At 38.3% G+C, this 24,283-nt stretch overlaps 1 protein-coding gene across 3 annotated transcripts in view; it reads left to right on the forward strand.

Annotated features, from left to right (window-relative positions):
- The window catches only part of LOC101519888 (vascular endothelial growth factor receptor kdr-like), a 189,421-nt gene that overhangs the window by 50,409 nt on the left and 114,729 nt on the right, over positions 1–24,283 (forward strand). For all 3 annotated transcript variants that reach the window (XM_058658859.1, XM_058658858.1, XM_058658860.1), the window contains exons 3-4: positions 6,405–6,501; positions 15,844–16,064. In XM_058658859.1, coding sequence (XP_058514842.1) covers positions 6,405–6,501; positions 15,844–16,064 — 318 coding nt within the window. The remainder of the gene's footprint in view (positions 1–6,404; positions 6,502–15,843; positions 16,065–24,283) is intronic.

Raw genomic sequence — 24,283 nt, forward strand, 5'->3', positions numbered from 1 at the left:
AATATATACTGTCTGAATAGTCATTAGAGAAAGGCAAATTAAAACCACAATGAAATTCCTCTGTACATTCGTCCGTTTGCTTAAAATTGTAAGAAAGTTTGAACACACAGTGTGTTTGCAAGGATACAGGGAAATTTGAACTCCCATTCGTTGCTGCTGGGAATGACAAATGATCCAGCCAGTTTGGAGAAAACAAAATCATTTGGTTCTTAAAAGACTACACTAATGCCTGTCATATTTCCAGTCATTCCACTCTAGGCAGATGACAATGAATTTCCACATAAAGATTGTGCATGAATGTTTCAAGTTGCTTTATGCATAGTATTCAAAAACTGGTAACAACAAATATCTATCACCAGTTGAACAGCTAAACAAAACATTATACATGCAAACAATGAATTTGCAAATAAAAGCAATGAAGTAGTGTTCTAAAAAATACTTCATTTGTTTGAAAGACAGAGTTACATAGAGAGGGTGAGATACAAACAGAGCGAATCTCCCATTTATTAGCTCAGTCCAAAACTGCCAAAATGGCTAGAACCTTTTTGAAGGCTGGAGCCTGCACCAATATGCAGGTCTCTCACATGGGTGTCAGGGGTCCAGGTAATTGGAGCATCTCCTGCTATTTTCCCAGGCATATTAAGGGGAGCTGGGTCAGAAATGGATAAGCTGGGATTCAAACTGTTGCTCTGATATGGGATGCTGGGGCCTGGAGCAGTATCTTAATTTGCTGGATCACAATACTGACTGCAGGAATATCTGTTGATAGATATTATGAGTAGTTTGGATTTTGCAATTCTTACTCTGAGTGGAAAAAAAGGGCATAAAAGGGAATATACTATATAATCTAATTTATTTAAAATTTAAGGAAAAAAATTTAGTGAAAGAAACCAGATTATCAGTTACCTGGATGTAGGGGCAAGTACAATACAAATTCCACTTTGTAGGAGGCTGCAACAAACGTTTCCAGAAAACCGTGGGGGTAAATTTAATGATGATTTCATGAGTGTACTCTTGTTAAAAGTGATCAAATTGGACACTCTAAATGTATAAGTTTAGTGTAATTCAGTTATCCTCAATATAAAAAGTCAATGTCAGTATCATATGTTATCCTCTAGGTTGTGCAATTGTGGGTTGTTCAACATTTTCCTGATACAATCTGAGTTCCTGATTTAGCTCCAGGTTGTGGGGTCTAGACATGCTTCAGTTTGTTTCTCGTTCTCCATGAACTAGTGATTTTTGCATGTCAAGGTCTTGTCCTGGTAATAGCAAATAAGGTTTTTTTAAATTTTTATTTATTATTATTATTATCATTTTATGATACAGTTCCATAGGCTCCTGGGAGTTCCCTTATCCCAACCCCAATATCCCCTCCCCCCACCTAGTTCCTTTATATCATTACTAAAGCATAGTTCTTCATACACAGTCATATGTCCATTATTGTGGGCATGGACAATGGCAGAGAGTCCAGCATGCTATTGTCAAAATATAGTAAACAGTGTCATTGTAAGTCCATCTTTGTCTGGAAGTAGAGAGGCATACTACATTGTATCCTCATATCTGGATAAGTTAGTCTCCATTTCACAGTTACTGTACATCCCTTTAAATGAGAAGTCACAATACAAAACCAACAACAGGAAGAAAAATAGAGATTTACAATGCTATGAAGTTAAATAACATGTTACTAGATACGACAGTCTCCATTACACAGCTATTAAACATCCCCTTAATTGAAAAGCCACAAAACACAATCAACAACAGGAAGAAAAAAAAGAAATTAACAACACCATGAATTTAAACAACATCCTACTGAATGACTAATTTGTTGCCGAAGAAATGAAAAAGAAACTCAAGAACCTTCTTGCAGAAAATGATGGTACTGTATGATCAATAATTTAATCAGAAGAAGGTGTTTTGAAGAGATGAAACTAACAAAAAAAATCAAAATCCATGAGATACAGTTTCCGCTGATCTTTGTTGGTGAAATGTGTCTCTTCTAGACAACAAATAGATGGGGTTTGCTTTTTAATCCAGTCTACTAATCTATGACATTTGATTGATGAGTTTAAACTGTTTACATTCAGGGTTAATACAAATAGGTGGTAATTTGATCCTGTCATTTTAAGAATGGATTGTTCATTGATTTAGTCTTCTGTTATTATTTTGCTAGGATGTTCTTCATATTTGCCTTTGGTTTTTTGGGGTGTTATTCCTCTTCTCTGTCCAGAGAACATCTTGAAGTATCATTTGTAGGGCAGGTTTGGAAGAGGCAAATTCTTTTAAGTTTTCTTTACTGTGGAAGAATTTGATTTCATTTTCAAAGAAAAAAGAAAGCTTTGCTGGATATGTTATCCTAGGCCGACAATTTTTTTGTTTTAGGATCTGGAATATGTCACTCCATTCTCTTCTTGCCTGCAGAGTTTCCTGTGAGAGGTCTCCTGTGAGTTTAATTGGCATTCCTTTATATGTCAATCGATTTTTTTCACGTGCACATTTAAGGATCTTTTCTTTATATTCGATTGAAGAGAGTTTGGTGATCATGTGTTCTGGTGAAGATTGCTTTTGATCAAGCCTGCTGGGAGTTCTGTGCCCCTCCTGGATCTTGTTTCCCAATTCTTTCTCTAGATTAGGGAAATTTTCTCTTATTATTTCATTAAATATATCTGTAAAACCAGTTTCTCTTTCTACGCCTTCTGGGATTCCCATAATGCTGGAGTCCAGTTCCAGCTGAGTTTGGAACTCTCGAAGGGTACCTGGATGAGGCGCAAAGAGAGATGAAATGGACCACTACGATTTCATGAGCATAATGGACAATGTGGGAAAGCTGTCTGCTTTATTTATACAGAAACAGTCAAACTCTGGCTCAGACATTTTACGTCATGGTCAAGTGAGTGTTTCTAAGAATAATTCTGTCATTTGTTTCACCTGAACTCTCTAGAAGTTCGTGCTACAATTCTTATTCTACAACTCAACCTTGTATCACAAAGAAAAGGAGAACCTAAAGATCGAAGAAAGAATAAAACCCTAAATACAGGTCCCTACATTAGCTTAAGGTCAATGGGAAAAGCCAAGACAGTATGAATAATAAAAGCTCCTTTTGCAAGGTGTTATTCATTGACATTAACCTCCAAGCTCACATGGAGTAAAAAAGCGAACTCCACAGTAGCAAACAATGCCTGAATGGGTTAGAATTCTTCTTCAGGGTGGTCCGGTGTCCATGCAAAGGAAGGTGGAGCTGCTTTCAGGTGGTTGTAGACACATCTGTAGGGCCCTGCCATAGAGTGGGAAATTCCTTGCGGCCCTGCCTGCAATGGAACAATACTCTTCACACCTTCATGTCCCCCAAATCCACTGCACGGATCCCAGCACCATAACTCTTTTATTTGGCCTCTTAATAGTGTCTTTCAATTCTTGAATACTTTTTTTAGTTTGACCAAGCTCTGTTCCCAGCTTTTTGTTTGCTTTCCTCCTGGTGACAGGAAATATCTTTCAATCTTGACATTCTTTCTTCTTTCTCCTTCATTCTATTTTGGAGATTCTCCACTGTACTTTTGATTTGCTTTACTGTAGTCTTCATTTCTGATATATCTGCCTTGATGCTTTATTACTGTTATTTCTTGTGTAACTTATTCCTTAATTTTTTCAACTCTTGTATGTGCTTCTAATTGTTGATGAGAAGCTTTAGAATGAGTTTTTTGAATTCTGTGTCCCCCATTTTCTCAATGTCTTTCCTAGTTAACTCTGAGGTTGGCATAGGATTTTGCACCTTTGCAGGGGAGTTTTCGGTAATATTAATTGTGCCTCTGTCTCTTCTTTTGCTCTTGGTCATTGTACTTGTAGTTATCAGATTCTTCTCCTTGGGGCAGGTTTCTAAGCTGTGTCACCCACAGGTCTACAGTTTGATTTTGCTTATTGTCGTTGGTACACGGCTGTTTGTAGTCACTTGTGCCACTCCCTCCAGCGAGTTCCAGGTCTGGGTTCTTATGTTAGATTTCCACAAAGAACTCCGTAGCCCCAGCTCCTGGCTCACCAGTCTCTACCTCCTGTGCTATCGTGCTGAGGTTGCAGTGATGTCTCTGCAACCTCTCTTCCACTTCCAGTTGGAACAGGTTTCCAGGATTAGAGAGACACTAGGTGTCCTATATAGCTAGGTTGTTGGTGGCACTGATCTTGCCGGAACCTGTTGGATGTTAGGTCTAGGTGCCACATGGACCTGTTTTGATGCATATGATGCCACAGTCGGTATTATTTTCCTGCGGGACCAGTGCAATCCACTGAACTCAGTGAGTTCTCGTGAGTTCAGCATATGCGCAGTTCACTGTTGTCCCTATGTCCTAAAGCTTTTTGCCACAGTGTACTTACGACTAGCTAGAGTTCTTGATCTGCTGGCCATCAGGTCTGAGGGCTACCCAGACCTGTCTTGGGTGGAACATGTAGAATGCCATGTTGATGCAGTTCACTGAGTCAGAAGGGAGTTCACTCCCAGCTCAGCGTATGCTCAGTCCTTTCCCTTGCTTTTGTCTCCGTAAGCAAAATGGCACCCAATTCATCTCTAGGGGGCTGACTGGGCTGTGATATCCACCCTGTTCTCACACTGCCTCTCTGGGATCTGCTGCTCTGTCTCTGCTCCTGGTCAACTCAAATGGACCAGCAGGACAGATGGTTCTTTGGGTTCAACTCCCAAGCTCCCAGTGAATGTCCCTTCCAACCTGGTTGCTGGTGGAGTTCAAGCTGCTGGTGGAGTTCAGATCTCCATTCGCTGAATGTCGCTGGAGTATCAGTCAATGTAACACCACACTGTTGTGTCCGCTGCTTTCCTGTGTCTGTCAGTCTCCAGGTACCCCTCTGCTGTTGTTTTGCCCTCTCTGGAATGTGTCCTCTCTGCTTCATCCTGCTTAAATGTTTCTCTTCCTCCATCTTGATTCTCCTGAGAAAACTCTTTTGAGAAAATTAAAGAAAATATAGATGATCCCCACTTTACAATAGGATCCTATATATCTAGGTTGTTGGTGGTGCTAATCTTGCTGTTGGCCGTTAGGTCCGAGGGCCACACGGACCTATTTTGACCCATATGATGCCACAGTTTGCATTATTTTCCTGTGGGTCCAGTGCAATCCACTGAACTCAGTGAGTTCTCGCGAGCTCAGCACATGCGCAGTTCACTGTTGTCCCTTGCAGTCCTAAACTTTTGCTGCACTGTACAAAATGGCGCCTGACATGCCACTACTAGAGTTCTTGATCTGCTGGCCATCAGGTCTGAGGGCTACCCAGACCTGTCTTGGGTGGAACATGTAGAATGCCATGTTGCTGCAGTTCACTGAGTCAGAAAGGAGTTCACTCCCAGCTCGGTGTATGCTCATTCCTCTCTCTTGCCTTTGCCTCCTGATGCAAAATGGCACCCAATTCGTCTCTAGGGGGCTTGCTGGGCTGTGAAACCCACTCTGTTCTCGCACTGCCTGTCTGGAATCTACTGCTCTGTCTCTGCTCCTGGTCAACTCAAACGGACCAGCAGGACGGACAGTTCTTTGTCAGGTTCACCTCCCAAGCTCCCAGTGAAAGTCCCTTCCCACCTGGTTGCTGGTGGAGTTCCGGCTGCTGGTGGAGTTCAGATTGCCGTTGCTGCAGTGTCAGTCACTGCAACACTGCACGATTGTTTTTGCTGTGTCTGTCAGTCTCCATGTACCCCTCTGCTGTTGATCTGTCTTCCCTTATTTCCTGGAATGTGTCCTCTCTGCTTCATCCTGATTAACCATTTCTCCATCTGTTTAAATGTGTCCTTACCCTATTCTGCCATCTTGATTCTCTGCAAATATGATTTAATAAGCAATATCTAAAGCTTCAGACTGAAATCAGTGCAATGTCGATTCAATCCATCCTTGATGGTTACATGCAGTCACATGGCCAGACTCAAAATTGCTGGAACTGACAAACTTTTGATACTTTAGTGGGTAGAACTGGGAAAAAAAAAAAAAAAAAACGGAAAGGGTTTAATTTACCATGTTCATGAATGGTGAAAGGTCCTTATTACATTCCCTGTCTGCTCAGTTTTCCTTTCCAGAGGCAATCAAGTGTATATATATAACTTCTTTCACACAAATGTTTATATAACACAAAATTATCTTATATTTTGGTTTTTATTTTGCTTATTTTGAAGATGTCATTAATAGAATACAAAGAATTTTCATGTCCCTGTTTTACTGCTGTGTGTCCTTAGCATACGCATGCATTGTAATTTAGTCAATACCTTTTATGAGTGTTTGACTGTTTTTAAGCATTTGTTATTGAAGAAGACACAAGAGTTGGTTTTTACATCACATCAGTGTGTACTCTGTAAAATGATAGTTGGATACATCTGAAGACAAGCTTTTGCAAGTTATAATAGCAAGAAATTGTATTTCGTTCAGGTCTTGGCAATGAAGAAATCCTGATGAAGCCGGAACTGAGCATTCGGGGAGATCAATTGGTGATACAGGCTGGTGGAACCTTTGACATTACCTGCAGGTAATAATATTTAGATTCCCTTGATATTATCCTAATTAAAATACATCCAATGGGAAATTAAAAGAATTTGAACTTTTGTCCAAACTGTTATTTTTAATTTATAGTCCGAGATAATAGGTTTCAGATGCTGTGGTTTCTTGCTGTTATTTTTTACATTGTGTGCTTCTCAGGGTTGAGTTGGCTAGCTCTTCAGTTGAATCCATGTGGATTTCTCTTTGGGTCATTTCTTGTTCTCAGTATTTTCTTTCATACACAGGAAGTTAGTTTGACTGTTAGATCCCTTAATACATTGAACAAGTATATTAATTCTATTGGCAAGGATCTTGCTCTTAAATTGTTAGCTACAGTGTTGCCAAAAATGTGGTGTGTGACACTATAGACTTGGTTTTCTCAAGATTATATTTCATGATATTCTCTGTTGAATGATACATATTTTCTTGACACTCGCATTATTATTTTCTTGTAGCTATGCATGCATGTAGATAAAGGAACTTCATGCTTCAAAATGTTTAGAGACCATGTAGTAGGTCTCTCTTTTCTGTATGTTATTTCTTTTGGTGAATAGATTTAGATTTGAAACAATCAACCACAGTTTTGTATTATAAATGAGTGGGTGTTGGTGTTTGGGAGATGAGTCAGTTTAGCATTGAAAATATGAGAATTGTCTACAGAAACTGAGAGTTAAAACTATATAAATAGATGAGGATAATAAGGAAGATTGTGTTTGATGAGGAAAGAACAGAGTAAAAGGTCAGAATTATAAACTTTTAGATGAAAAGGAAGGGGTATTGGAAAAATATTTTGGTGGTAGATAGGAGGAAGACAGGATTTTTGTATCTATATTCATCAAAGATATTGGTTTATAGCTCTCTTTCTCTGCTGTATTTTTTTCCGGTTTTGGAATTAAGATGATGCTGACCTCATAGAAGGAGTTTGGGAGTAATTTCATCCTTTTCTATTGCTTTGTATAGTTTAAGGAAGAGTTGGCCTTAGTTCTTGTAAAGTTTGGTAGAATTCAGCAGTGATAAAGAATAAGCACTCAATAATGTGAATTGGATTGAATTTATCTGAATTAAGTGCAAAGCATCCCTGCTTCTTTAAGATATTCCACACACAAATGTGTCACTAAAGATTCCCATAGGATGCATACAATAGAAAATTTAAGTTAACAGTGGTTATTGGACATAGGATTTTATTATTTCATAGGAAAAAAGATGAATAGTGGATATCTGGGTTGGCATTCCAGTTCCTTGAAATCATTATTTGTCCCAAAATGGCTACTCAAATTCTATCCATCATATCTGCATTCCAGCTAGTGAGAAAAAAATGACCTTCTAAAGAAAGTAATGCTTTCTACATTTAAGGACAGTTCCCAAAATTTTACAATACTTGCCTTATAGCCCTTGAACCAGAACTTAGACACATAGTCACAATTAGCTGCAAGAGCTGCTTATAAATATACTGTTTTCCCTGAGGAAGTCACATGCTTGATTTAAAAAAAAAATAGCAAAACATTCTATTAGTATGAAAGAAGAAAAGAATGACTTGAGCTATGTTAAATAGGCATATTATAGTGAGAACTGTGATAATGTTATTTTTTTTTTCTGTTTTAACAGCCTCACTGGATCATTCTAGGAACTATAGATGCCTGTACTCTTTTCCATAGGGAAACCTTACTGTTAACTACCTTCTAACAGTAAGACTGCCTTGATTAGGGGATTTGAGTCAGACTTGAGGTTCTTGAGAGTTATCATTTCCCCACTGTGGAGGCCCTCCAACCGTATTTTAAGGTGTCAAGTGTGATTGAGAAGCTGCATCAGTACGGTAGTATCCTTTCACATGTATGACCACTTTACTCCAGTGATTCTGAATGACATCTGGTCTATTGGTTAGCAGTTAGAGGATCTGCCACTAACTGCCTGCATGTGTCTTTGCTTGTCATGGTTCAATGTATCATATTTGTTCACCATGTCTCTACTAAGATTTCATAAATCCCAGCGCTCAATGGCCATGAATTTTAAACAGTTAACCATTGAAGATGCAAGGCTTTTGAAGGGTGGCTGATAGCTATCTCAATGGGAGATTTTATTTAAAAAGGTTTATTTTTTTTTTTCAGGGAGAGATTTGTGTCATTGCTGGGAGGATTCCAGAGAAAATTCATCTGGTAGACAGATTAATAGTGCCTGAGGTGGGAATGGAGGAATAAAACAAAGGAGATATGGCTTGTGAAGCCAGAAATAATTTCTCAGAAGGATTGCAAAATATAGGGAGCTCCTCTCAACCTCCTTTAAAATGAAGTCATCAGAAGTGACAATATCTGCCCAAGTATACACAACTGGGCAGGGACAGGACTGAAACCTTATGCTACTTTCCACTCTATCAAACTGAATTTTAAGTATCCAATACTTATCATAATTAAATGATTAAGGATCTACATTTTTACAGGTTCATGTCTACATTTCCTTTATTCTTTGAATGGAAAACATTGTGTTGAGGCAGACAAATCTCTGCCCTTAGTGTCAAATACAAAATAAACTAATAGATATAAGAAGACTCCATTGTGTGTGTAGTGTGGTAGGAACCATGCCTTGGCTAGTGGTGACAATGACTATATACGCACACCTGGATAAGGCCTAATTACTTCTGGAGGATCACCTCATAGTTGAATGAAAAAGGCAAAAGGGTAATCTGAAGGAAGCAAGGACTCTTAACTGGACACATGAGGACCTATATGTAAAGAAGGAAATTTAAGAAAGGAGTATAGAATTAACGATGACTCAAAACTCAGAATACATACAATTTAAGACGTTTTAAGTGTGTAACATATTTTAACTCCACATTAACTCCATAAAGTAGGTATAAAAAGGGATTGTTATTCTCATAATTCAGCCGGTATTCAACTTCCACCTGCTAGACACTAGACTAGGTGAAGATGACATGACACTGAAAAAAAATGGGCAAATATCCTTGCTGTCATGGAGCTGATATTCTTGTGGGACAAACAGAGAACAAGCACAAAGAAAAAAGATTATATATTAGGAGATGATAAACATTGTGGAGGAAGTACCAAGGTAAGGGTGAAAAGAGTAAAGAGTAGTTTTTTTCTTCACTCAAGTTGATCAGAGAAGTGTGATTTTCACAGACAGTGAAAGAGGGGACCAGGGAGGTATTTGAAAGAATAATGATACAGGTAGAAGAAATGACAAAAAACCCAATGGTCTTGAGATAGAAATAAGTTTGGCATGGTAGAGAAGTAAGGAGGATGTGATTGTTGGAAAAAAATAAGTGATGGGGAGGATAGGAGAGTAGGATAGAGGCACAACAACGATTGCAGTGATAATTTTTATTGATTTTGGGTGTCATGAGAAACCATTGGGAGAATTAAACAGGGAAATGGCTTGATTTGATATATCTTTAAAAGACCTCACTCTAGCTACAGAAAACCAGATAAGAGACAAAGGGGACTCTGACCAGAGTACTGGCAATCGAGGGAATAAAAAGTTGGTAAGGTTGTGAATACATTTGAAGATAAGTCTTACAGGATTCTATAATATATTGGATGTGGAAGCATGGAGTACAAACAAACAGAAAAACCCAGATATGATAGACATAGCAGATAATGCTGCTAACAGTCCCATTCCTTTGGTATTTAACTCTGTTTTAGGCTTTATTCTAGGTAATTTAGCAAAATTGACTCGTTAGTACAATAAATATTAAATCCTCTAAATTAAAAACTAAATTCTTTTAAGTTCTATACGTGCGTTTTCACAGATGACAATACCAAAACCTGCATAGGAGATGGTATTTTCTCAAGATGCCAGCTCTAAAACCCAGGGTTCTTGATTCCCAAGCCAGAAGATTTTCCATTGTGCTAACATATCTGCATCTGTGCATACCTATTGTAGTTTGGCAAGTTCACTGAGCAGGATGAACTCACACTCCTTTGTCCTGCTCCAGATGAAATTGAACATGCTTCTTTGTGTTGGAGTTTTATTATTATTAGTTAGTTTGCTTTAACTGAGTAGAATAATAAAACTGCAGTTTTATATATTCTGCTCAGCAATGTTTTCTTTGCATGTTGCCCAATTTCCCAAAATTTAAAAGGCAGACATCTGAAGTTCTGGCTGACAAATACAGAGTGTTAAAACAGTGAGTCAGCCTGTGAGAACGTTCAAGCTTCTGTGCAGTCATTCTCCCCCAGGAAATTATCAGGATGGGGAAACTTAGTCATTCTAATCCTCTTACTGTTGAGGCCCAAGTCTGAAAATTAATTATTATGACTTGCCAGAATTCAGTTTCTCTTGCTGGAATAGTTTTACAATTGTCAAATCAGGCTCCATGCAATATTCAGGAAGGATATTGGAACATCCTTAGAGACAGGAGCTGTGAATCAGAGGTATGCTCTATGATAACCCATGGCCATCATCTTCTGCTCCCCCACAGGGGCTACACATCATAGACCTTCATATTTGCTTTCCTTTTCTGGGTTACTCACTCTAAAGATCTTCATACCTTCATTATCAACCAGATAATTAGGTATGTGTACCATTTTCATTAAGTCTCATCTAATGAATGCCCAACTAATGCTTGATTATTCTGGTAAGACATATTTCTGCAAATTCCTTCTAGAGATAGTAAAAGTCAAATTGCAGTGTGACATGAAGTTGGTTTTTACTTTGAAACCAAACTATCAGAGATTTTATTGGTGATATAGTGGACTCCTTTGAAAAGTAAGAATGATATGAATTTCTTGTCAGTGAAGATACTGAATCTAAAGTTGAACTTTTGTGGTAAGAATTCAAGCATTCTGTAGCTGCTTAGATTGTGGGATCATCAAATTACAACCAATTTAGCCAATTATTACGGTAGGAATTAAAGTTAAAAGCATGTTTGTTTAAAAGTTGTAAAAATAAGTAGAACAATTCAAGAGATTTTCAAAGCCTAACATTTTAATGTGACCCTTTCTGGAAACCCTTTGCCTTTCGCTGAACCCGGGATGCTACCTGCTTGACTATTTTTTTGTGTCTGAGGACTGGGACATCTGGGTGACGATTTTACAGGCCACAATAGATCAGACTGGGACATTCATTAAAGCAGTTAGAAGCACTGAGCATGCATGGATGAAAAACAAGTATCTCTTGTTGACTGTTAAAAAGGGCAGGAGTGAAATTCAAATCATGTGAGGCAAGAATCAAGAAAAGGAAATTAGAGGAACAAATTCTGAGACTCCAATGCTCAATAAAACCAATAGTTTTAGGTGGCAGATGAGCATCTCACAGAAGGTTTGCTAGTTTTCTAAGATTGCCATAACATAGTCCAACAGACTGAGTGGCTTAAATTGCCAGAAATATGTTTTCTCTTGCTTCTAGAGGCTAGAAGTCCATGATATTGTTACTTTGTTGATTGTTTCCTTCGCTGTACAGAAGCTTCTTAGTTTAATGAGGTCCCATTTGTTTCTTCTGGTTTTGATTGCTAATGCTTTTGGTGTCCTTTTTAGGAAGTCGGGACCTACCCTTAGATCTTGTAGAGTATTTCCAACATTTTCTTCCAAAAGTTTGAAGGTTTCTGGATGTGGGTTTAGATATTTTATCCATTTAGATTTGATCTTCGTGTATGGTGAGAGATGTGGGTCTATCTTTTTGTTTCTGCAGGATATCAACCAGTTGTCCCAACAGCATTTATTGAAGAGACCTTCCCATTTGCCTGGATTGTCCTTTGTCTTTTTGTCAAAGATTATTTGGCTGTATTTGTGTGGGTTCCCATCTGGTGTTTTTATTCTGCTCCAATGATCTTCTTCTCTATTTTTTTGCCAGTACCAGGCTGTTTTGATAACCACTGCCCTATAGTATGTCCAGAGGTCTGGGACTGTGATTCCCCCTGCTAACTTCCTGTTCTTCAGGATGGTTCTAGCTATTCGTGGTTTTTTGTGTTTCCAGATGAACCTTTGAATCATTGTTTCCAGATCTGTGAAGAATGTTTTGGACAATTTGATTGGGATTGCGTTGAATGTATATATTGCTTTTGGCAGTATAGACATTTTAATGATATTGATTTTACCTATCCAGGAGCATGGGATATTACTCCATCTTTTGAGGTCTTGTTCAATTTCTTTTTTAAGCAGTTTGTAGTTTTCTTCAAATAGGTCTCCTACACTTTTGGTTAGATTTATTCCCAGATACTTCATACTTTTCTCAGTTATTTTGAACGGTATCTTGCTGGTTAGGTCTTTTTCCATCTTTGGGCTATTTGCATACACTATGGCTGTTGATTTTTGTTCATTAATTTTGTATCCTGCCACTCTTCCAAACTCTCGTATAAGATCTAGCAGTCTCTGTATTGAGTCTCTTGGGTCTTCTATGTAGAGAATCATGTCATCTGCATATAGTGAAAGCTTGACTTCTTCGTTTCCCATTTGGATTCCTTTGATTTCTTTTTCTTATCTTATGGCCTCAGCGAGTACCTCTAGGACTATGATATTGTTTTGGTACGGTAGTTGCTCTCAGCTTGTGTATGGAAGCCTTTTCATTTTCTTCACAAAGCCTTTCTCTGTGTGCTCATATCCCTGGTATCTCTCGGTGTGTCCTAATTTCCTCTTATTAAAAAGACACCAATCAGATTGGATAAAGTTTCACCCAATGACCTCATTTGAACTCAGTCATCACTATGACTACCTTGTCTCTAAATATGGTCATCTTCTCATGTACTGAAGGTTAGGATTTCAAGATACAAATTTGAAGGATATACGCTTCAGTCCATAACAGGGGATGGTGAGAAGGGGTTGAATATAACTTTTTTTATTCAGTCTGGCCCTGAGGACACTCAGTTAAGTTACATACCTCTGAATGGAGCTTAATTGTACCCTGTGGAGATGAGACTTCAAACAGAAACAAACTCTGGACCAACTGTTGGCTAGAATGCAAGATTCATGTTGAAGAACTTAATTTCCCCCCCTCTCACTGAGATACATCCAATTTCTAACCTCAAGGTGCAGAAGTCTGGGGGAGGGGCAGATCCCCCAATGTTTTTCTCTTCCCAACTGCTTTCTTTGTCTTAGCTTTTCATGTTTCCTATAAGAATTATCCACTCACATTACATACTTCTTGACAATTTTAACCACAATTGATACATTTATCTTATTGAAAATGACCAGTTTGGGCCCAGCATGATAGCTTAATGACTAAATACTAATCTTTTATGCACCAGAATTCCATATGGGCACTGGTTCCTGTCCTGGCTGCTCTACTTGCCATCCAGCTCCCTGCTTGTGACCAGGGAAAACAGTGCAGGACGACCCAAAGTCTTGGGACTCTGCAGCCATATGGGAGAACCGGAAGAAGTTCCTGGCTCCTGGCTTTGGGCCTCCGGCCCTTGCGGCCACTTGATGAGTGAATCAGCAGATGGAAGATCTCTATCTTCCCTTTTTTTTTTTTTTTTTTTTTGCAGCTAGGAATTGTAGAAGGTAGATTTCTTTTTTTTTTTTTAAAGATTTATTTTATTTTTATTACAAAGTCAGATATAGTGAGAGGAGGAGAGATAGAGAGGAATTGGAGCTGCCGGGATTAGAACCAGCGGCCATATGGGATCAAGGCGAGGACCTTAGCCACTAGGCCACGCTGCTGAGCCCTATCTTCCCTTTTTGTATTTGCCTTTCCAATAAAAATAAATGAGCCTTTTAAAAAAAGAAGAAAATCAAAAGTTTATATTTGTAATAAATGTACACGTATATATTTATGTACAAGTTTACATTTATGTGCTTATATTTTATGTGTTGCTATATAATTATTAAATAAATCATTGAATTCTTTGTGTCTTTTTAAAATAAAATGCTTCAAATATGAAAGAAATTGACACTAATTTGCTTTTTGGGAATGTACTTAGATGAACAATTGTTGCACATGTCTTCATGGTCTACTTTTTGTTTACTTCAGTGACATTATCAACCATGATGAACACTAATCTAACAAATGTGTGAATGCTGGGGTGCTATAATGTAATACGGGAAAGGTGCCCTTGACATGATAACTGGAATCAAGTCTGGCACCAACGTATCACACTTCTACTGCCTCACAGATATTCTGATGGCTTTCTTTGACAAAGATCTTTCCCACAAGACCTCTTAATGACTCTACAACACCAATAGGAGAAAAGGATTACAACTCCTGTTTTAAAGCTAAGGAATCAGAACTTGAAAGCTTGCATAATTAAAGCCACATAAACTGCTGATAATGCTGAGACTCAAAAGCTAAGTTCTACTATCCATTTCACTTTTTCCAGCTTTTTCACTATTTCTCTTGCTTTGAGAATGGAGAAAAATGGTATAGAATAATCCTTGGTGGGATATGGAGATAGGGTCTATTCATTTTGTTCACATATGGAAGAAATGCAGTGGATGTAAATTTAACTCTTGCATGTTGCTTTCCATGGAATGTACGGAGTGTAATTTGGCTGCGTGTATATTCAAAACTCATTTCCTGGAAAATGCTCTAGGGGCCCAGCGTGATAGCATAGTGGTTAAAGTTCTCGCCTTGCATGCACCAGGGTCCTATATGGTCGCTGGTTCTAATCCCGGCGGCCCTGCTTCCCACCTAGCTCCCTGCTTGTGGCCTGGGAAAGCAGTTGAGGATGGCCCAAAGCCTTGGGACCCTGCACTCCAGTGGGAGACCTGGAAGAAGCTCCTGGCTTCTGGCTTCAGGTTGGCTAAACTCAAGCCGTTGCAGCTGCTTGGGGGCGGGAGGTGAATCATCGGATGGAAGATCTTCCGCTCTGTCTCTTCTCCTCTCTGTATATCTGACTTTCCAATAAAAATAAATAAAATCTTAAAAAAAATGCTCTAAGATTCAGTGAGACAATGATATACAATGAAAAAAACACCTATATTTATATTAATAAAAGTTTTGGTCCTTCCAGAAGCTTCCAGAAGCTTACTGGGCCAGGTTATTTGCATTCCTGAGCCTTTGTTTCCTCATTTGCCAACTGGAAACAGTAGAGCAAGGGAGGAACACAGAAACTAATTAATTCAATTTTGCTTATATCTTTAAGATTTTACTGTCAAAAATCCTGAAGCCCACCTATTGGTGGAATGAGCTTTTCTGAGAGAAAAAGTTTGAAGAACTGTAGTGCAGGAGAGAGACCAAATCTTGACTCATGTTTGTGGATCCTCGTTGTGCTTCAAATGCTCCTCCAGGCCACAATTGTGTTCCAGTACCCAGTGCAAATCCTCTCATGCTCAGAGCTTCCTTTTCAGAACTAAGATTAGAGGGCTGAAGTAAAATTGTTTTTGCACTGTTGTTTGCAGACCTGACCAACCTGTTTTGTGTGTTTGTGTGTGTGTTTTATTCTCAGAGGATTGGCTGCCATGACCTGGACCTGGGGCAGTGAGCCTGCAGGAAGCCGGGCCCGTACTTTAGAGCATCCTTGCTCTGATAATCCCCTTGTCACTTGCAATCGGCTCACCATTTTGCACACAGAAGCTGGTGACACTGGTTACTTCACATGTAGCTACAAGGACACGGATGACACAGAGGATCTTAATGACAAGGCCAGCGTATATGTGTATGTCAAAGGTAAGTGTGTATATTCTGTTTTTAGGCTGAAGGATTTTGCTTCATTACTTGGTGTTTCGATACACAGAACTCTTAGTGCTTTGGAACAGGTTGGAATGATTTTCTCTGAAGAGGAAAAGAAGACAGAAGATGATAGGGCATGAACATACATCACGCTTTTTTCCTGACTTCCGTTCTTGACAGCTCAGTTGCATCTTTGTACCCCATGGTTTACACAAATGACTTCTGTTTTTGCTCTTAATCTCCGACTCAAGAAAAAGAAAGAAAAACGATGTGAATTTCTCCTAGCTATTCCTAAGACTACTTGAAAGAAATGCAATGTTTATCAAGTCCTTACAATCTGTCAGGCATTACGCTAAGTGCCTTATACATACTGCTTTAATTTTATTTAATGCAGCAACCATTTAAGACAGATATTAGAATTATCAATATTTGATATATGAGGAAACTGATGCATACTGGAGTTAAGTGACTTTCCCAAGATCATACAGTAAATGCCAGGGCTGGGAATTAAATCCTCACAGTGTGGTTCCAGCATTTGTATACATGTTAATACTGTGCTGACATTTCTGCACTACTTAAATGTGTTCGCCACTGTTCTAAACACTTCATTTATGTTAACCTCATTTAATCTTCCTAACAGTACTATAGATTCAGTACTATTAAGATAAAATGGAAAATCTGGAATACAGAGAGGTTAAGTAATTTGCATCGTATCATAACATTATGATGCGGAGCAGCCAAGATCTCAGTAAAGACAATGTGGTGCCATATGCTTTTTTAACCAACTAATGCCAAGTACATGTGGTTTATTCTGGGCCTTCTGCTTTGTTTTATTGGTTGTGTGTCTGTTTCCATCTCAGTGTCATACTCTTTTTATTACTATGGATTTTCTGTATGACTTTGAATCAGAAGTTATGATGCCTCTGACTTTGTTCCTTTTTTCAGGGTTGCTTTGGATATTTGACACCTTTTGTTGGTTCCATGCAAATTTTAGAACTGTTTTTTGTGATTTACTGGAAGTGACATTAGAATTTTGATAGGGGTTACATTGACTCATAGATTGATTTAAGCATTAGTGACATCATAAGAATAGTAATTATTACAATCTATGAACTTGGGGTAACTTTCCTTTTATCTGGGTCTTTAACTTGTTTCATCAATATTTAGTTCTTATTCCTATCTTTCACTTCTGGTATATGTATAAGATAAAATTTTTTGATAACTCCCTCATTAAAAAAGTAGAAATAATCAGGTAGAAAATAATTTTTTCAATATATTTAACATGGGTCCTAAAATATTATCATTTAAACATATAATTAAAATATTAATGAAATAATATATATTGTTTTGTCTGAGTCTTGGAAATTCTGGACAATAGCATTCATTTGCATTAGGAATGTTTCAGGTTCTGAATAGCTTTATATGGCTGGTGCCTATCATATTAGTGCAGTTTTAGGAACCGAAGCCAGAGTTGTCTTTTAAGAATGGAAAAAAAATGTATAAGCAGTCCGTTAGGTTACTCCTGCCCCTTCCTAGATGAAGGTTACCCAGATATCGTGAATGACAAGTTCAAATCACAGGAATGAAAATAGCTTTTAAAAAGCCCAGCAGCCCCTTTTACTATATTTTGAGTGGTTTCATAGTGTTTCCTCTGCTTTCTGATAAAGATCTTGGAAAGAGGTCACTTGTGCATATTTTTATCCAAACCTTTTCCTCTGTAGGTCTGGCATATATCCCAAAGCCCCAAAGCTTTGTAATATCCTGGCCACACCATCCTGTCCATCAAGAGCTTGATCTGAGATGGGAACAGGGTTGTGATGGGGAGAGGAATTAAGAGCTATATCTTGAACTTCACTCTTTGTGATTGCATCTTTGTGTGTGTGTGTGTGTGTGTGTGTGTAGGTACATGTAAGTTTTCAGTATGTCTTGAGTTGTAAGACCATGGGCACGAAAGCTTGATAACCTGGGTCTAAAGTGTGACTTACTAGTTATGTGATTTCTTGATTTTCTCTATGCTTGAGCTTTCTCATTTATAAAATGGGAAGAGTAATTAGTCTCACTAAGTGGTTGTGAGAATTAAATGAGTTACTGCTTAGATTACAAATGGGCATATAATAAATGCTTTATGTTATTGATTAATACTACATAATATGTAAAAAGGAGTTCATTGTTTCAGAAACCACTGCTCTGTGACCAACTTGTTTCAATTTGGCATTTGTTGCTAACATGATAGGTTTTCTGAGGTTTCTATAGGCATCCCAAGGTCCTCTGTAAATTTGTATATGCATGCAGCGATGAGTTAGGCGTTGCAGATAAAAAAAACTGAAACAACATTATGGAGAAAGATGTTGAGGGGATACACGTCTACTAATCTAATCATGTGAACCTATGCATGCAATATTTCCCCCTTCTTTAGTCTCAGTTTTCTCAAGGTTGAAATAGCTCTACTACTTGGTCCTTATGGAACCTTTCAATTCTAATGGCCTCTGAGTGAAACTCCAGCTCTTACAAGTTCTCCCTGATACATGTTTCCTGAATTTATTTTATCCTCAAGCTTTCTGTCTCAGGAACACCATAAGTATCCAGGCAGTCTATAGTCTATGCTTGGCAATTGAATTAGAAGGATGTTTATCTGAAGAGCTCAGACCTCCAAGATTTGCACGCATTATATTTGTGTCTATAAGCAAGTTGTATTTGGGTCATGTTTGTCTCTCTTGGCTCAATTGCTCTCTCTCTCCTACTTGCCCAGGTTGTATGCTAGAGCTGGTATATCATTGTTTCCACTGCATTTAGGTTCAACGGGTTTCATGCCACAGTCAAACCACAATTGAATGTCCTAAGAAAACTGAAAGGCTGAGATATTCTATGGATTTTGATTTGAGATCTTCTGTCTTTCTCAGGATATTTCATCACTCCTGCTTACCTACTACCGGGCAGTTATCACTAATCTAGCTCATCCCAGGAAAATCTATCAAGTAAGGGCATCCTCTGCAAAGCAAGGCCTCAAAGTCATCTAACTTCAGCAGTGCCAGTGGCTCAGAAATTAATTACATTAATCAACCTTTTCCATTGAATTCTTACTGAGGTTGCTTGATTTGTTTAGCAAAATTGAAAGCACGCTTTCCAATGACCTCAGCCCTCCATTTGCAACATAATAATGCATTTATATTGCTAGGTCTTTTATTAAAAGTTGTTTGTATATTTGAAAAGCAGAGTGACATAAAAAGAGAGGGCAGAATAGAGGGAGGAGGAGAGGGAGCGAGGGAGAGAGAATGCATCTTCAATTCATTCCTCAAATGGCTGTAACAGTCAAGAGTTGGGCCTCAGCTATTTCTCAGGAACCTGGATTAGAAGGGGACTTGGGATTCAAAGCAGCACTCTGATATGGGATGCTCACCTTGCAGGACGGAGTGTTAACCTGTTATTTCACAATGCCTGCTACTGCGTAAATCATCATGTCAAATTTATTTCATGGCTTGTGGTATGTTCTGGGTCTTTCTTCCCTTCACTTTGGTTCATGTGATGATCATCTGCTGAAAGGCTACAGACACTCTCCCCGCCTCTGCCTGCGAAATAATATGTATTCCTAATAGGGTCATATGAAATTGCATCTCACTTTCTATAAGCATTGAATGCTAGAGATAAATGGAACCTTACAATATTTCATTCTCCAAATGTCTGTTGTCTCCCATTGATGCACCAGGCACCATGGGAGATGCTGGGCACACATATATGAATGGAGATGCACTCTTTGCTCCTAGAACAGATTGTGTGTGCCGCTGGTGGGGGTGGAACAGTGGGCAGAAAGACAACCACGAAGAAGGTATTTCTAATGTAACAATAATTCATGTCTATTTTGAAGTTGATTAGTTACATAAATTCCTAAGGAAAAGTTACTTAGGAGCTGGCACAGTGGTTCAACAGGCTAATCCTCCTCCTTTCAGTGCCAGCATCACATGTGGGCATTGATTTGTGTTACAGTGGCTCCACATCACATCCAGTTCCCTGCTTGTGGCTTGGGTAAGCAGTGGAAGATGATTCAAGCCCTTGGGTCCCTGTATCCATATGGAAGACCTGAAAGAGACTCCTGGCTTCTGATTGTCTCAGCCTAGGCTATTGCAGCCATTTGAGGAGTGAACCAGTGGGTGGAAGGCTTCTCTCTCTGTTTCTCTTTCTGTAAATCTTTCTTTCAAATGAAAATAAAAAATTAAAAATTTTAAACTATCACTTTTGCATTGTATGAATTGCAAGGGAGGAAGGAGGAAGGAAGAAGTCCTCTACTCCTTGAGGAGACTCGTTGTACAGAACTTAGTAACAGTGTCACATCTAGCCACAAGGGAGAAATGGGCCAGTAATTTTTATTCTTGCCGTACTATCATTATTTAATGACAGAAGGGGAAAATATACCCAGGCAGGAACCTGGCTGTTGCTGCCACAAAGTCATAGATATTGGGAGGCTGAAAAATATCTTGACAGTTTCCCCTTCTCCAGAAAGAAGCAAAAATCATATAAGACTATAACCTGAAGGAGTTCACTGGTTTCGAATATATAGCAAGTGACCGTGACAGAGGAAATCCTTGCCCTAGTGGAGATTACAGAGTTACTACATACAAGTACATATCTCTCATGGTATCAGGTAGTGGTGAGTGTCATAAAGAAAAATGCAGCAGAATAATGGTATAGAGAAAGTGTTGCAGGAGTCGAGAAAAGCCTTTGTTATGAGAACATTGATTAAAGTCATGAATACAGTGATGAAAAGCACACTGTGAGTGTTTGGGAAAGGAATAGGTAAGTGTAAAGGGCCCTGAGGTTTTGAATGGGCAGAGAGGCCCATGTTAGGAGGGATAGGCCATGATATCAGAGAGGAAATGGGGAGAGAGATAAGGTAATTTAATACATTTTATATTATGGTAAGGATTTTGGGTTTCATTCTGCATACACTGTGAACAATTGGATGGTTTTGAAAAGAGAATTTACCTGATCACTCTGGCTAGAAAACAGACTCCTGGGAGAACAGAGTAGAAACAGGCAGAAGATCAGATGGCTATTCTTATAATTCAGGGACAGATGATGAATAACAAATTTGAGGAGTAAACAGTAGGGTTAAATATAGTTTTCTTGTTTCTTTTCCACACTCATAATTAAAGTTCTTTAAGACAAAAAATAATGTGTTCACTTTATGTGTTCCCTTCAGCATTCCTACAGGAAAGGGAGGACAAGCATTATTATTTTACTTTTCCAAGTGAGATGGAGGCCCAGAGAAGTTAGGTAATTTGCTTCAAATATCAAAATTATGGAAGATGTACCTCAAGTGCTGTTTGTTATCTCATTTTAACCTCGGGTCTTTGGGGAGGGTGTGCTTATCTTTGCTTCTTTAATTTCAGTCCTGAAGTAATTTTACACTGATCAAACAAGTACAAAAATAGTACAAATAATTTCTATATGCTTTTCTCTAGATTTTGCAAATGCTGCCACATAATATAAACTCAATAAAATTAGGAAAAGTAATAGGATTTGTCCCAACTCTCTAATATCACCTCAAAAATCTTATAATTCACCAGTGGTCCCATTAATGTACTTATTCTGGTTCAGGATTCTTCATTGGATTTTTAGAATCATGTCTCCTTAGTCTTCTCCAGTCAGTAACTCTTTCACTTTCTGTCTTTTCTGAGCTTGAAACTTTTGAAATCACAAGCTTGTTATTTAATAGACTATCCCTGGGTTTGAGTTTACCTGTTAATGTCTTGTAATTAAATTTAGATGACACATGTTTGTTAAGGATATTGAACAATGATGTCATATTTTTCACAATGCATCATATCAAGGGTCTCACAATATCAAATTATTCCATTCTGATGATATTAAATTTGATCACTTGATTAAGATATGTCTGCCAGACTTATTTCCTATTTTTTCCAGTTTTTTTAAATGTCAAGGAAATTTGAGGCATAGGGATGGATGGTAATTTTCCCAATGGTAAATAAGTAGAAAGTGATAGATGGCTTGCATTTGTAATCTTCTGTTTCTTTAGAAAAAAAATTTGAAAGGTAGAGTGATGAAGCGAAAGGGACAAACACAACATACAACACACACACACACACACACACACGGAGAGAGAGAGAGGAGAGAGAGAGAGAGAGAGAGAGAGAGCTGGAGTCGGTACTCGAGAAGGGTGCATGGAGTAGGCATAAAGAGGGAAGAAATGGACCACTAAAATTTCAGGATCATGATGGACAAATGCAAGAAATCTATCCCCTTTATTTTTACAGAAACCCTCATAAGCTCTGGCACAGACTTTTGACGTCATGGTCCAGTGGGTGTTTCCAAGGATAATTCTGCCACTTGTTTCACCTAAAAACTCTCAATACAAGTTCCTACTGCAATTATTCTACAATTCAATCTTGAATCAGTTAAGGGACGAAATGTACCACAAAAAAAGGAGAACCTAAAGATCAAAGAAAGAATGAAACCCTAGACCCAGATCCCTTGATTAGCATAAGGTCTATGGAGACAGCCAAGACAGCAGGAATAATAAAAGGTCCTTTTGCAAGACTTTATTATTGACATTAATCTCCAAGCTCACATTGATAGTAAAAAGTCAACTCCACAGCAGCAAACAGTGGATTTCAGAATTCTTCAGTGGGGTAGTCCAGTGTCTATGCAAAGGAAGGTGGAACCGCCTTCAGGTGGTTTGTACAGACATCCGCTGGGCTTGCAGTGGAAGAGTTCTCCACACACCTTTGTGTCCTCCACAACCACTGCAGGGACCCCAGCAAGAAAGAGATCTTCCATCTGTTGGTTTACTTCCCAACTATTTGTGATGACATCTTAAGGAACAATAAAGTGCAGAATAAGAATTGATTGGAGCCCACAGCATGGTTCAATTGGCTAATCCTTTACCTGCAAGAACTGGCATTCTATATGGGTGCTATCTCATGTTCCAGCTGTCCATTTCACATTCAGCTTCCCGATTGTGTCTTAGAAAGGCAGTGGAGGATGGCCCAAGTCCTTGGGACCCAGCTGCATGTGGGAGACCTGGAGGAAGTACATGGCTTCTGGCTTTAGGTTGGCTCAGCTCCAGCCATTGATGCTATTTGTTGAATGAGCAAGTACAGGGAAGATCTTTCTGTCTTTTCTTCTCTCTGTAAATCTGGCTATCCAGTAAAAACAGATATTTTTTGTAAAAGAAATGATTAGTAGCAGGTTTCACTGAAAAGGCAAAGTTGTGATGATAGGAATATAGGGCAGCCAAGGTCATTTTTCTTTTAAACTTCCTTTTTTTAAATATAAAGAGTACGGATTTTATGCATCCCATAAGTATAATTCCAACAAGACAAATAGGAGTATCAGAGTTTCACAGGAGCATAAACATGGGTTAAAAATCTCAAGCATATCCCAAACTAACCATTTCATATGCTTGTATTTCTTGATATTTTATATTAGAGAAAACATCTGATATTTATATACAGATATATGTATATATTGTTTGATTTATTTTACTAAGCATAATGGTTTTCAAATGCATCCATTTTGTTGCAAACACAGGATCTCACTGTTTTATGACTGAGTAATATTCCATAGTGTATGTATACCACATTTTCTTTTATCAATCATTAGTTGATCGACATCAGTGTTGATTCTGTATCTTAGCTATTGTGAACTGAGCTGCATTAAACATGGATGTACAAATCATTGTCTCATATGCTGAGCCCATTTAGCTTGAGTAAATTCCCAGGAGTGGTATGGTTGTGTTGTATGGTAGATCATGTTGTATGTCAGCATTTATTGTCTTTCTTTTAGATTTTGGATGATAGCTGTTCTAACTGGGATGAGGTAAAACCTCATTGTGTTTTATTTGCATTTCCCTTATGGCCAGAGATTTGGAGCACTTTTTTTTTCTCATCTAAATCTGTTCATTTGCATTTCATCATTTTAAAATTTCCTCTTCAAATTCTTGGCCTATTTTTAAATTTCATTGTATATTTTGCTGTTTATTAAGTTTCTTTACCTGATTATAGATTCTAAATACTAATATCTTATCAGTTACATACTTTAGAAATGTTTTCTGCCATTCTGTCAATTACCTCTTTACTTTGTTGACTGTTTCCTTCACAGTCCCAAAGCATCTTAACCTTCTACAGTCTCATCAGTCTATTTTTGCTTTAATTTCTTGTGCTTCTAGTATATTTCACCCTCCCCAAAATTACTTATACTAA

This window comes from Ochotona princeps, chromosome X (assembly GCF_030435755.1).
Source record: "Ochotona princeps isolate mOchPri1 chromosome X, mOchPri1.hap1, whole genome shotgun sequence".
In the NCBI taxonomy this organism is placed as follows: domain Eukaryota; kingdom Metazoa; phylum Chordata; class Mammalia; order Lagomorpha; family Ochotonidae; genus Ochotona; species Ochotona princeps.